The sequence below is a fragment of the Sarcophilus harrisii genome, chromosome 6 (genome assembly GCF_902635505.1).
Source record: "Sarcophilus harrisii chromosome 6, mSarHar1.11, whole genome shotgun sequence".
Classification (NCBI taxonomy): domain Eukaryota; kingdom Metazoa; phylum Chordata; class Mammalia; order Dasyuromorphia; family Dasyuridae; genus Sarcophilus; species Sarcophilus harrisii.
This window is the reverse complement of record NC_045431.1, coordinates 81,458,322-81,474,035: the sequence shown is the minus strand read 5'-3', so window position 1 is coordinate 81,474,035 and position 15,714 is coordinate 81,458,322. Positions and strand designations below refer to the sequence as shown.

The 15,714-nt window shown below is 35.3% G+C and overlaps 1 protein-coding gene across 1 annotated transcript; it reads right to left on the bottom strand.

The window, feature by feature from the left end:
• Nucleotides 1-7,465: 7,465 nt before the first annotated feature.
• On the bottom strand, nucleotides 7,466-11,364 carry LOC105750992 (E3 ubiquitin-protein ligase TRIM17). Its single transcript, XM_012552881.3, has 3 exons — nucleotides 11,273-11,364; nucleotides 10,023-10,449; nucleotides 7,466-8,120 (listed from the first exon to the last, which is right to left on the bottom strand). The coding sequence occupies exons 2-3, from the start codon at nucleotides 10,437-10,439 to the stop codon at nucleotides 8,112-8,114; spliced, it is 426 nt and encodes a 141-aa protein (XP_012408335.1). The 5' UTR covers nucleotides 10,440-10,449; nucleotides 11,273-11,364; the 3' UTR covers nucleotides 7,466-8,111.
• Nucleotides 11,365-15,714: the final 4,350 nt, after the last annotated feature.

Here is a 15,714-nt window from a genome sequence, read left to right as displayed (position 1 = left end):
GTTCATTTGAAACTCTGGAGATGTTCAATTTTGACAAAGCATTTGTTCTTTCTGGCTTTTCCTCCAGTGTACAAATAGCATCATCTGTACCATATACATGTTTCAGGTAGAGTTTCAAGAAGGATTCTTGAGAATTTGACTCTATAAAATAAGTATTTATGTTTCTTGTTTTGAGGAAAGAGCTCTAGAGAGGTTTGACAATATTCTTCAGGCTATGTAGGAGGAGACATGACTTCAAAATCCTTTTTTTTCCTAAATCTGAGTCCACAAAGTGCTGAGAGAATGCTGACTTTTCAATGTTATTTGTGATTTCCTTGTGAAATGAATCAAATTTGAGTAAGTGGTCTAGGATTTCTTGAGCCTTTCCCACCTGAATCTCAAATATTGTATATTGATCTCTTGGAACAGAACTGTTAACATGGTTTTTCTGCTTAAAGGCGATAGTAACATTTCTATCTAAATTGGTCTTGCTAGCCTGAGAGTGCTATGAAAATGAGTAATTGCTGTTTCTTAATGATGATGATAGAAGCATAATTTGATTCACTGCTTCCCAACTATCATTCCAAGGCCATTTTATTACTGGTCACACAATTTTATTAGCAAATGTCTTCACTTCTCAAAGTTTATTGTTAATTTGCTCTTTCAGCAGATAAATCGGGCTCTTTTTCTCCTCAGCCCCTATTTTTCTGTTTTGTTATTTATAGAGGTCTGAGGCTGAGACAGGGACTCAAAAGGAGAAGCAGTTATAGAGGTCAGCTTCAGTTGAAGAGAAGCATTAGATTTCAGATTAGGAGACATTGGTTTGATTCAAAGCTTCTATAGTCATTAGTGGCATAGATTAGGACAAGAAACAGTGTCTCTGAGCCTCAGTAGTCTTGATGTAAACTGTTCCCTTGATCTTGGGGAGAGGGGAAGGGTTGGAAAGGCCCTACCTGGAAACTCTCCAGGCCTCTGGGAGGGGTCTTACCCTCCTGTTCATAAAGGAAACTCCCAGATAAGGAATCTCCTCCTATGATTCAATTGGAGATCTTGGTCTGGGGCATGGTCACTGCCCTCTGTTGGATTGAAAATTAGTCCCTCAAATTGCTCCCTGGCTTGGGGCAAGAGAAAATATATAATCAAGAGAAAATTATATAATATCATAAATATAATTATATTTTATTTATTTTTATATTTTTAATATTATTTTACTTTATTTTATATTATATATACATAATATATATTATAATACAATAATTATATATAATATATTTAATTTAATTTATTGTAATATTATTAATTATTTTATATTTATATCTTATATTAACATTATTATAATATATATAATTATATATAATATAATATATAAAATTATGTAATTATATAATCAAAAGCTGAGTGCCGAAACCTTTGCAAATAACCCTAAAAGGATTTTGCCCACTAAGAAAGCTGTTTTCTTAGTGTAATAAGACCCTTTTTACCACAAACCTCAAGCCTATATTTATTGGGGTTTGCGAATTCTTTTGCAAAGTGGCTAGAGGACTCCATTGTTGTTAGGGGATCTCTCAGCCCTCACTTCTCACACCTCAATAGTCTTGTCTGCTGGTTATGGCTAATAATGATGACAGGATTGTTATGAAAACTATCTGAGATAAAGGATGTGCAAAACATTATTGAGGGAAACAGTTCCAGCTAGTTACAGTTCAAATTACAGCCTGTCCCTTAGGTCTCTTACTTCAGCATCAGTAGTGTCTGGAAAATTTCCAGATTTTCCTTGATTGTTTTTTTCTGGAAGAATAGCATGAATAACCACCATTTGGATATTTTCTCCTAAGCTGAGGGCATGCAATGTTAAGGGCTGAGTATTGAAAGACCAAGACTGTCTAAATGATCTCTATAGTGGAGATTCACACTAGGAAGAAGTGGCTGTTTGACCTTCTTGGGTGGATAATTGAGTAAGTACTCAGATTATCAGGGAATAAATATATCCTAGTGATAGTCTACAATAGGAATGACTAAATTGAACATGGAGCCGTCACTCCCCAAGGAAGACCTTAGGCCACCTGGAGGAATAACATTGATCTGTGCATGACTCACCTGTAGTGCTGAGCAGCCACTGCAATGGGCCAATGTGTGTGATTCTCATGATCCTGTAACTCACACAGAATAGGCTCTTGTTATAGTTACAGAGCAGCTTCTCTTCTTCTCCAGGTTGCCTCCTTCTTCACATTGCATCGCCATATCAGCCTGAGTTCCCAATTGGAAGAATCTTGGTTTGCAGTACATTGCTGAGACAAGACATGCAAATAGTATGTCTGCATTCAGGGTAGTTATCTTAATGTCTTTTCTCAAGCAAATAACACAGAGATGAACCTTTGATGATTCAAATTGTTCACCCATGACTCTGAAAGGAGAAAATGGGACACAGTAAGGATCATGAATGACCATAGCAAGTATAGTAATAATGGAAATTTTCTCCCTAAATTTGTGCCAGAGTCTCCAACAAATATAGATTTTATCATTTGGAAGGGTGGGCACAATGATAGGACATCTTGTAATAATCCTGAGCTTTGTCATAGAGCTTTAAGATATTTTTCATATATTATCATCTTCGGTGCATAAAAAACTCTTATGAATAATATGCTATTATCTTTATGTTTTATGGCTAATGTTAGCATGTAAAGTCAAAATTACATAGCTAGTTAAAAGTCAAGATAGACTTCAAAGTCAAGTTCTCCTGTTTCCAGGGCCAGTGTGATGATAATGTTGAAACCCTATTCAAATTAATCAGTATTCATTCAGTTTATTGTGATTTGATGTTTAACAGTGATTATAATAGCATATTTTGGTCAAATTTATTGCCTTTAGTAGCCCAGCTCTGTTTATCATTTAAATTTGTCAATCATATCTTTTAAAGAATTATATCTGGGGGGACAGCTAGGTAGTGCAGTGAATAGAGCACCAGCCCTGAAGTCAAGAGGACCCGAGTTCAAATCTGACCTCAGACCCTTAACACTTCCCAACTGTGTGACCTTGGGCAAGTCACTTAATCCCAATTGCCTCAGCAAAAAAAAAATAAAATAAAATAAAAAATTATATCTTTTTCACTTTTCCACTTTTTAGAATTTTATTCTTTTTTTTTTTTCCACATCTTACTCATTTGGTGAAAACCTCTTCCTTTCCCAATTCAAGTCTTTTTTCAGAACAATTGAACACTAAAAGAACAACAGTTCTTTAAAATCCAAACATATCTACATGTCTATCAATACTTATTATTACTTATGCCATCCTACTCCAAACATCTGCACAGATGTGAAAAAGATAATTTCACTTGGCATCATATATTATGTCTTTCCCTTTCTTGAATTCACAATATTTTTTTCAACATATTCATTTACCAAGGATGGTGTAGCCAGTCACAGATGGAAATAGCAGTCTTTCTAAATCTTTGCTACTAGGAAAAAAATGTGATGAATATTTGACTGAAATTTGCACTATTATTTCTTTGTGCCCTATGAATCCTTGGGGATTCTGGATACTTTAGAACCCTTGTTGAGTATAATTGCTAATGTACTTCTACATGGGTAACCTAACTCATAGTACCAACATTTTTCTCTTATTCCCCTATTTTTTCCCAGATCCAGCAGCATTGTCTATTTTTTTTATTTTTTGTCATCTTTGCCAATTGATTGAGTACAGCTTTTCCTTGAGTCTCACTTTCAAACACTTTTTGCTTTAAGATTCTTTTTAAAGATTAATGTTTATTACTAGCCTTTATTTTTTCACTTTCTTCAACTCTGAGATTATTTCACATTGTCCTTTATTCAGCAAGCCATTTTGAGCAGAATTAAAAAAAAAAAAAAAAAAAGAGGGGAAAAAAAGCTGCCTTGCAAAATTAACATACATACAAAATACACTGAATATTTCATACCACTCCTCCACTTCCCATCCAAAGATGGGAGGAAAGTGTCATTTTCTCTCACTTCTTTCAGACCAAGATTAAGCATTTCTACTCATACTTATTTAATGACATATTTTTCCTTCCTTTCCCATTACTTCAAATTGGTTTCAGCCATGCTTAATCTTCCACATTGGCCATCTTTTCCTCATGTATCCTACCTGACACCTACCTGGGTCTTTTTCTTGGTAGTAACATTAACAACTCCATAGACTTAAGCAAATGGTGAAAGAGTATATGCACTGTGGAAATGGAGGGTAATTTCAGAGTATGTGGGATGAGGAGAAGTAGAGAAGAAGCCTCTGGGAGACAATAGTTGAAAATGTTGAAGAAATGAGATGAAATCCATTGAGTTACTCCAATTAAGTAACGGTGCTATGGGAAGTGCACTGGTTGAACCTACCACTATGTACCTGAGAATATATCTGTTGTTTAGAAACATGATTTATTTAGTCTTTAAATCAGGATCTAGATTGTACTGACCAATGAGATATGAAGATTGATGTAAGAAAAGTTAGGAGCTTTCCCTGGTTATACATTTCAAGCAATCCATGTGTCTTATGTAGAAATATCTTCCAGCTGGTCAATCAATTTCTGTTTTCTTTTCTCTTTGCTTGAATCCTATATTATGTGAAATTTACAGAGAATCATTTCAAATGAACTTTTTGACTTTCCCCTCTGCTAAATGAAAATTATTTTTGTCCTGGATTTTGTTCTCTATCAACAGAAGCAGGGAGAGAGAAGATGGGTTTGGAATTGCTACCATATGAGTGAGTATTGACTGGGTGGGATAGAATGATTACCATCTCCAGATGAGGACATAATTGAAATTAAATAACACTAATCAGTAGTGAATTTATTCACCATACATCCTAGCTTAAATTCTTTTATTGTTTCCTTTTGCAAGAATGTATTGTGTAAAATCTGAAATAACCAAGAAAACAAAGGTTGCAGCTTCAGAAAGTGTAGAGTTTGTAGATTATATAATAATTGCCAATTGCACAAAAATCAGGACCAAGCTTCCTCATCTTGGCACTTGAGTGTATATAAGAGGAGATGTTGTTTTCTGAATTAAAAGAAAACAACAGGATATAAAGCAAAATAGATTTGAACCTTTCCAAGTTCAGAGAAAGAGAGGGTAAAGGGACAATTTATTGATCTGGTAGAGTTAGCCTAACCAGCCACTGTAATTTTATACAATATAATGAAGTTATTTCACAATTTTCAAAATTGATAAAGTGTTCTGAGAATACAGAAATTGAACTAAAGTTCTAACAGAATAGAAAAAAAAAACTGAGCCATACCAAGAACTGAGTCACAAAATGAACTCAGTGAGTTCACTCCATTCCAATAATTCTCTTAAGAAGTGAAGAAAAGTACAACTAAGAAAACCTACAATACAAATAATTTCCAGATAGTACATTTTCAATTAGTTGATAACTTCAGGAATACCCTTCTATTCTGTGCTTGTAATACTCTGTAAAGGTCAAAGCCAAAGATAAATTCAAATGTGGCAAACACTTTGGCTGAGGTATATGGTATTCACCGCCAATGCAATAACAAGAGTATGAATTTCAAGCAGTATCAGAACAAAGTTTATAGCAGAGAGGTGGTAGTGGGACGTCTAAAAACAACTGAATTCCCATTTTAAACTGGACCAGGCAAATTTCCACCTTGTGTTGGGAGGCACTGAGATTCAGAGGAAGTTTCCTGAAGCAAATCATTAAACAAAGGTTTTTCACTTTGGAATCATTTCCTTTTCTGAATATCAGAGTTGCTTCCCTTGCCAGAAACCAAAAGAGAAAGGTTACACTTACAATAAAATCCTTCACCATGGTTTATTCCAACAGTGATAATAAATTACACAGGACAGTAGCTCCCTTTGGTTTTTTTATTTGGCAGGTATCCTAAATGACTATATTGGCTGAGGAGGTGCCCCAGGATTCTCTAGGGATTTGGATATTTGGTATGAATTAGATTCCTTCAGTTACAATGTGGTTCTAGTTTCCTGATTTTTTTTTTTACTTTGCATATTGCAGTTTTTAAATATAATTTGTTTTATTCCAAACTTAAGGAGGGGGAAGGATTTCTATAAAATGGTAGAATAGGGGGAAAAAAAAGATTGTTTATGAAATTGCAAATCTATTATTTACAATTTGCTATTCCTTTTAAATATATAATAAAGTTGTCATGTAGCTTTCTTTTCTCCTATTTTCTTCCCTTTCCTCCCTCACCTTAAATATGGTTACCATTAAGAACAACTATTTGTGTGTGTGTGTGTGTGTATACAGGTGGATGGATGTTTATATACACATACAAATATGTACATAGCATTCTTTTCATATTTATACTTAACAGTTCTTTTTTTTTTTTTTTTTTTTTTTTGGCTTTTTTTATTGTTTATTTTTTGCTGAGACAACTGGGATTAAGTGACTTGCCCAGGGTCACACAGTTAGGAGATGTTAAATTTCTGAGATCAGCTTTGAACTCGGGTCATCCTGACTTCCGAGCTGGTGCTCTATCCACTGTGCCACCTAGTTACCCCTACTTAAGTTCTTTGCCTATGTACAGATAGTGTCTTCCTTCAGATGTCCTTTGTAGTTATTTTGGGAATTTATAATATTCAAAATGACTTAAACACTCAAAGTTGTTCTTAAAACAATATTGTTATTATGACGTAATCTTTTTGTGGTTATCTTCATTTTAAGAATTATTTCATTCAACTCTTTCCATATTTTTCTAAGATGATTGAGTTCATCATTTCTTATAGCACCTACATATTCCATCACAATTATATCACTACTTGTCCAGCCATTCCCAAAATAAACGATATCTCCACAATTTCCAGTTCTATGGCAACACAAAGAAAGCTACTATAAATATTTCAGAACATATAAGTTATTCTTTTCCCTTAATCATTTTTTCACTTAAGCAACATATTTACTATTGGTTCAGACACTTGCTAACTGTGTAATCATAAAAGAAATCATATATCCTTGTGTGCCTCAGGTTCTTCATGGGTAAAAATGAGCTAGGAAGGAAAAGGCAAAGCACTCCAGGATCATTACCAAGAAAACACCAAAAAAAAAAAAAAAAGTCATGAAATGTCAGACATGATTTAAAACAACTTTTTAAAAATGTATATAGATATATGTGCATATATATATATTGTATATATGTTAATTTCTTCTACTGATGATAATTGCAAGCCAAAATCACCTGGCCCATGAACCTTAACACGAAAAAAAAATCTATCTTACCATGCTTATTATTCTTCAACTATCCCTAATCACATATGTGTATATACTCATATCTATATGTATATGTAGATATATACATATGTATATGATATGTATCTGACATAGGAATAGTGTTTGTGTATGACATCCATTTCCATTTGCTATAGGAAAATAATAAGTCCCCATGTATGGAGTGACTTTGTAAAATATTGTGGAAGTTCTCAGTGAAGAATCAGAGAGGTAGGACACAATATAAACAAGAAAGATTTTTATTCTCATTAGTTTTGATGATCATACATAACTTTATTCATCATTTCCACATAAGGTCAAATGAGTACAAGTCATTTTCCATGTTATTTTTTTAGTCACTTATATTGAGAGTCTCCCATTAACTATTAGAATAAATATCCATTTCCTGATCTCCCCAGGGGTCTTTATTTTTAGGGATGTTTTCTTTATCAGGGCAGCAAATAGAAAAGAAAGGATGAAGAGGTTCTTGAAAAGGTAGGTTTGGGGGACTGTAGATTACAGATTTGTCTGAGACATCATAAAATGCTATATGTCCCTGTTCAGAATCAAGAAAAATGCCCTAATTATGGATCAGTTGGCTCTCATAAAAGTCATGTTGTGAATCCTAGAGAAAGAAATTATTATTTGAAGCCAACTTAAAGTTTTTATTTTATTGGATAAGAGATTCTCCTCTTTCTGGTAACTGAATCTGTGCAAATGCCCACTGACCATTCTGTGTTATCTTCCGCCTTTACTTCCCAATGTATTTGCCTGAGGTGAAAGGCTGGATCCCCAATTCAATATGATGATAAGACAGTCAAATCTTTTTGCATGGGCAAGTATATTATGTGGGATCCTTGTACACTCCACAGTCTTCAAATCTTCAGAAAGGATGACATGAGGATGGGCTGTTTCAGAATCCAGAGTTATATGCCCTAGAAAAAAAAGGGGAAAAAATAATAGCAAGCTGTACATCTGGGAAGTTAAGAATAAGGAAAAATTCCCTGGTTCTGGAAAACCTTACTTACTATCACAGTCCATTTGAGATTATATAAACCAAGAGGACTATCCTGCTTCTAACTTACTAGAACAAGCACTTAAGTTTTCTAGTGATTCAGTTTCTTGGAATGTAAAATAAAGTATTTTAAGCAGATAAACTTTAGGACCCTTCTAGCACTAAATGCAGTTTATTCTGTTTGAAAGCATTCACTAAATTATTAAGATTTTTAAGCACTTAGTATGGTTAAATAGAATGTCAGGAAGGAAGATGGATGGTAAGGAAGGAAGCAAGCAAGGAAGATAAATGGTAAGGAAGAAAGCAAGGAAAAGGGTGTGAGAGGATGAAATTTAGGAAGGGAGGAAAGAGGAAGTCAATGAGTCAGAAAGCCCTACTATGTGCAGCACTGGATCACGACTTAAAAACCCCTGATACCAAGTTAGAAGCAAGTAATTTGAGAATGCTGACAAGGATATAATTCATCTTGGATTTGGAGGTCTTGAAGATTTAATAATAACTTTCTGCTGGTTGGTGTAGATGGAAAATGTGAGTTCTGAGACTGTAGAGACATGGTTTCATCTTACAGAAATGTAATTGGAATATAACTTGGATACTCAAACTAATATTACCTTCCAGAGTCAATTTCAAAAGGAGCCTCGTCCAATGTGACCTGTACTGCTAATATCATTTGATTCAGATTTTGGACTTGTGTTAATTTGCCCTCCTCCTGGACTTCTACAATATTGTCCCTGGATTCCTCATCTAATCTTTGCAGGGAAAGATTTTCTTCAGCCCATAAATATTGATAGATTCTCTTACATTCATGTTTAATTAGCTCTTTACAAGTATAAGTATCCTCCTGTTCCAAGAAAAAAATAAGATAAAGGAAAGAAATGAAAAATCTAAGATGGAAGGGATGGGTGATCAACACTGGTTTTTCTGAAATACTATTGATCATCAAAGGGTATCAATAAACTCTGTTAGCAGACATAGCTGTTTTGGTCCACATTTTCCATTTCAGGATTTCTGAGGTACATTATCCCTTAAAGGATCATTTTTAAGGAGTGTGTTAATGTTGAAAATAATAGTGATACTATATTTTTTAAAAAATCCTCAAAAATGCTCCCTAAAAACGCCCCAATCCTTTCTGGTATGATTTGGTACCAATTGTTACTCAAAAAGAGTGATAATACATTTCATCCTTTGATCATTAATATAAATGTCATTCTGGTAGGAAAAAAAAAGCTTTCCATTCCTTACATTTTCATCATTAATTCTTCCTTTTGAGAAGGGAAAAAGCCTTTAAGGGATAATATCCCTATCATTCTCATCAAAAAACCAAACACTGATCTTAAGCATTGTCTCTCTATCCTCAGTGGCCAATAAAAATATAAATTCTTGCTGTTTACTACCTAACATGTTCTTTGCTTCCTAGAGTTTCTCCTGCAGGAAAAAAAAAAAATGGTTTTAGTGAAACCTCTGTTTTAGAACAAACAGGCCCACATGTTTAAGAATCACTGGCTAGTGAGAACTACAATTTATATAATCCTTCAGGATGATCAAAAGCCTATGTAACTTTTCAAGTGGAGTCTTACAATAAGTATAAAGGTTAGTGGTTATTCTTATCACTGGCATTTAAAAGATGAGAATACTGAAGCAAAAAGGATCTGGAAGGTCAATAAAAATAACTGGATTTTATACAGATGAGAGGCCCCTAGATTTCCCTTATGCCCATTGGGTGGAGTTGCTTTTAAAATATGGCAGTGGACTAGAAAGATAGTTGAATGAAAAAGCACTTTTTCTCCTCTGGCAGGGATTGATAGTAAGCAGCCACTCTTACCTTGCCTTCAGCAATAACACTGTGCAATGGAAGAATTCGGTGATCCTTGTGTTCTTGGGTTATTGAACAAGACTCGCAGAGGAGTTTTTGGTCTTCCTCACAGAAGAACTTCTCTTTTTCCCAATGTTGCTCACAGGTGGTCAGGGTCACTATGCTCTGAAGCAAATGAGGACCGATTGTTTTACCAGCCATAGAAAGCTTCTGCAGATTCAGGTTGGGCACCAAATTGCTGATTTGGATGAGTTGTCTGCATTCTGGACAGGTTAAGGTGTCACCAGCTCCCCTCATGCACTGGAGAAGACACTCTCTGCAGAAGTTGTGACTACATTTGACAGTCACTGGGTCAGTAAAGTAGTCCAGGCAGATGGAGCAAGTGAGCTCTGTCTTGAAGCTTTCAATTAAGCTTTTGACATCCATGTTCCTAGAGCTGGGGAGAAAGAATCGGTGACAATTTAACATGGCATTATTGTGTCACCCAAAGTGTCTTAGAACTTTTGGTACATGTTGTATTTCAGGGACTCTGAGGCAACAGAGGATATGCAAAAGAGGTGATCTCTCACCACCACACATTCCGAGTAGATCCATCTGACATTCCAAATATGTCTGCCTTCAGATAAAACCAGGGAATCTAAAAGTTGTGTAACTCAGAGATCCACAAAAACCCGATCTTACAGGGAGTCTCACCCTAGTCATCAGGAAAAGACTACAGAACAAGTCTTTGGTTTTTGTATTAGATCAATTTGTCCCCAGGGAGCAGATCAGGGAAACTGATCCATCCAGTGATGAAAATGAGGTCTCTCCTCCAAGGAATCCAGGTGATGGGGTACTACTTTTTACTATTTTCAATGCTCATCTTTTCTTCCTCTTAACCCACACTTCAGAGCCAGCATATTCTGAAGAAACATCTTTGATTCCTTTTAAATACTATTGAAAGTCTCTGATTAAGCCAAACTTAACAACTTTATTGAGTAGTTTAAGAATAATTGATCTTATTTAAAGGCTAACAACAATCCCTTTTCTTATCTAATATGACAATAAGGCAAGGACAATTCCAACTCTTCATCTCTGTATCCTGAAGCTCTCTCCATCACTACTAATACCATCAACCCAAATCACACCTTCAACACAGAATTTCTTTTCTCCTCTAATTCTCATTTTTGTCCCCTCTCCAATTTATTATTCTTTTTTATTGGACTGAGAAGGCTTAAAGTTCATAGAGAAATTTAGATATTTTCCCAAGAGAAACTTACCTTTGATTCTGTTCTCCTCTTAATATTACTCTCAGGATTACTCTTTCCCTGGAGCTCTGGCAGAAAAAGTCTTAAAAGAGTTGATTCTGGGACTGAGTTGTTGGGATCTTTTTATATGTCTTCCTTTGATTAACCCCTCCCTCTACTCCACCCACAAAAGGTGTAATTACAGTGGTTTGATAGAGCTTTCCACTTCTTATGTCTCTGAATTGTCATCTTTGTTCTTTTAAAGGGTAATGAGTTTCCATTCACTATCATGTTCACTCTTAGGCCCTTCAAGAATACAGTAATCTTGTCCTTCAATTCCAAGTAAAAATTGCTTTTCACTCCTTCCTTCTCAGATATTCTTCTCAAGAGAGTTGATAGTGTCTCTTTCCCTTACATTCAGCCTGCAAAGTTTTGAACATACTACTGTTGGAATCTTTTGGATTTTCCTTGACTCTGCCCAGAAAAAGTGAGAATTCCTATGTCCTCATAGAGCTTCTAGCTTCTGTCTTTTTACTGAATTCTCAGATTTATCTTATTCATAGAATAATGGGCTATTATTCTCAGTGGTGTTTACACCTAGTCACATGAAGCCAGAGTTGTCTTGCTTCTAAATTCATCAGGCCTGTGGCTACTAGGTGCAAAGTATTCATGCTTCATTGTACACATTGTTGACAATATTAAAGTTGTTTTAAAATGTTTCCTTTGATGGGATGGATTTCTGGAGAGAAGGAAATTTAAGTCTTCACAAGAACAGGAGCATAAAAAGAGAAGGTTGAAATAAAATTTATTTTGAGAAATGTGTTGCTTCAGATTCCTACTTTTTCCTCTGAATTTTCTTGTTCCTTGCTCCCATATGTCATGTTTAAGTTGCTGAGTGAAATGAGCAGGACTAGGAGATCATTATATACTTCAACAACAATACTATATGATGATCAATTCTGATGGACCTGGTCCTCTTCAGCAATGAGATGAACTAAATCAGTTCCAATGGAGCAGGAATGAATTGAACCAGCTACTCCCAGTGAAAGAACTCTGGGAGATGACTAAGAACCATTACACTGAATTCCCAATCCCTCTATTTTTGCCTGCCTGCATTTTTGATTTCCTTTACAGGCTAATTGTACAATATTTGAGTCCGATTCTTTTTGTACATCAAAATAACGGTTTGGTCATGTATACTTATTGTGTATCTAATTTATACTTTAATATATTTAACATCTACTGGTCATCCTGCCATCTGGGGGAGGGGGTGAGGGGAAGGAGGGGAAAAATTGGAACAAGAGCTTTGGCAATTGTCAATGCTGTAAAATTACCCATGCATATAACTACTAAATAAAAAGGTATATTAAAAAAAAAAAAAAAGAAAAGAAATATAGCTTCCCAGTTCAGCAAGAATTCTAACAAGATTGGTCTTCTGATTTTTCCAGATAATAGAAGATGATCACAAGAAAGTTACTTGAGACTTGTCCCGAAGTATAGGTGACTATATAGAGGCAGCAAAAGTCATTTACTAGAAAAAAATCGATCACAACAAAGAAGGTGCAAATTTCCTAAATCAAAAAGTCTTGTAGAATATAGGATTTTAGTACAGTCACAGATCCTCCACAGTCTCTTTGACAGAATACTGTTCAGTTATTCATAACAGTAACATGTGTTTCTAATGGTAAAATCTGTTTATGTACCCTGATTGAGCAGTCAGGGCATTGGGGCCTATATTGAATTAAGACTTCATGGAAATATGTTAGAAATCCAACTAACATGTGTAAGCAGAAGGTTGATGAGTTTTACACTGCTGATATATTTCTTGAGGAATATCTCAAGCCACAATGAACCAAGATCCATGCAATATTTGAAAAATGAGGGTCAATTTTTCTCAGACTTTATGGGCTAGATGGAAAATCATGTCACAACAATGTTAGTATGTAAGGTATAGCAGAACCCAATGTTCACCCTCTCATATTTTCTTCCTTTCTAGGTGGTAGAAGGCACACTGACCAGTAAGATTTAAATTTGTGTCCTGTTAAGAGGAGTGGAGCAACAGGGTGATATTGGTGGGAATATGGCAAGAGGAAACATGGAAAGAAGTAATAATTATGAGGGTCTGTCCCATAGAAAGAAAGGACAATGAGATGAGAAAGTCATTAACAATTTCTGAAGATAACTGAGTCCATTGTCTTTGCAGAAAATGTGAGTTCCTCTTGGGTCATGGTCCAGAGGTTGTCACCACTTTAGGGGTCATGTTTCCAAAAAACAATAATGTGGGAAATGCTGAAAAGCTTCAAAGGTAAGAATCATCCCTGGAGTCATTCAACCTCCATTTCAAAGTAGCTAGTTACTTCCTCAATGGCAGTTATTTTGGGGTGCATTTAGGAAGCAATCACACTTTCTTAACCCCAGGACTACACAGCTGTAGCAAAAGGAGCATGAAAATGTTATCTTTGTAACAATACAGGGACATTGTTGAGTTGTTTTTCCAGGGGAAAAAAATGTTCTTTTTTTTTTTTTTTTTTTTTTTTTTTGGGGGGGGGGGGGGTGGGGCGGGAAGCTAGGTGGCACAATGGATAGAACAGCAACCCTGAAGTCAGGAGGACCAGAGTAAAAATCTGGCCTGGAAAATTCAACAATTTCTACCTATGTGACCCTGGGCAAGTTACTTTACACCAGTTGCCTAAGGGGGGAAAAATATATTCTTTTGAACTGGAAGTATTTCTAAGGAAGCAATATCAGCTTGAAGTAAGACAGTGAGTGAAGATTCTTGTTTTCAGTTAACAGTAATACACATACTCTGATATCTGTCATATGCAAGCTGTGAGGCAATTTAAGACAGTTTGGTCTCCAAATGAAATAACTCTTCTTTGGGGAATTTTTCTGCTCTGATTTCAAGGAGTCAGAAGAAATAAATGAGAGGGGACCCTGTATTAAATCTGTTTGTCTATTTGGCCTTAAAGAAGCTAAGTCACTCAACTACTTGTTCTTTCTTTTCAGTGACCCTGACTCTGTATCCCCAAAATATCGATCCATTTCTCATCCTATCTGATGACCAGAGGACTGTCATACATGGGAGCAACCAGCAGAATATATGCTTTCCCACCAATTACTGTAAAACCAATTTCATTTTAGCAGATCAAGTCTTCACATCTGGCATCTACTTACTATTGGGAGTTTGAAGTAGGAGATTCCAGGCAATGGGAAGTTGGCATATACAAGAAGTCAATGAGGAGAAATTTAGGTCTCTTTTCCGATTTTGATGAATGCTCCTTCTTTCAAGAGTTAGAACAGAAGATAAATACACTATCATGATGACTCCCCAGCTTTTTGAACATGTAATTCATTTCCCTATCCATAGGGTTGGGATTTTGTTGGACTGTAATGAAAAGTTTCTCTCATTTTATGATGCTTCGGCAGAATGCTTCGTCTATCGTTTCCTCCTTTCTCCTTCTCTGGACCAATTCGACTTTTCTCCTTCTTCTTCAACAGGGGAAGAGAATGGGACTCCAATGACTATTAGACCTTGACATATTTTAATTTTAAGGCATTGTAAATCGTCATGTCTGAAGAAGATAGAACTCCAAAAGAAATATTTGTCTGGCCAACTCTCAATACCATTCATAAAGTGTCATTTCAAAGCATTTGTGTTGGTTACTTGGTAGAGAAATCTTAGATTTGTTATTTGGCACCAATAATGAATTTTTCTTAACAGAATCTTGTCAGAAAGACAACTGTACTGCCAAATAAACATTCAATAGGTTGTCAAATAGGCTTCTTCCAGCCTGATGATGTTTATAATTCTCACCTATTAAACCTCTGTCTTGGAGTTGTCCTTCTGATTTTTCTGGTTTTTCCAGGAGGACTCTTGTTCTGATGCACTCTTAATGAATTTTCAACCTGTTTCTGTTTGCTCTCATGCAAAAAAAAAAATTTTGTTGTTTATAGGGGATATTTAGAGAATTTGGAATTTTCTGAACTTTTCTGAATCTTACTCCCTTGTGTTTAAGGACAGAGTTTGTCATTTTTTAAATTGTTTTTTCTACTTTAGAAATGAGTATGAAGAAATGAGAATTAGTTTCCTAATCCCCCCCCCTCCCTAGGCCCCATTACTAAACAGGATAATCATAACATATAAAGGAGATAACCTATCAAAACTCCTTTGTAAGGATAGAATTCCATTTAACAATGTTGGCGAATAATTGTTATTCATACAGAGATTCTTCTCCAACAATAAACTGGTAACCTTCAATAAAGATTCATGTCCATCATTTTCAATGTCATTAAATGTTGTAAGTTTACAAGAAATTATTCTTGTTGTAATTTGTCTCTACAAGGAGTTTCATAACAATTATGGTAAACATAGTGAGGGGGAGGCAGAGGACAAATGCTCAAGAACAGATTGGAGAAATGAAAGTAATGAGTGGGTCAAAGAACAAACTATTGCAACTGCATAGGTCTTAGAGAGA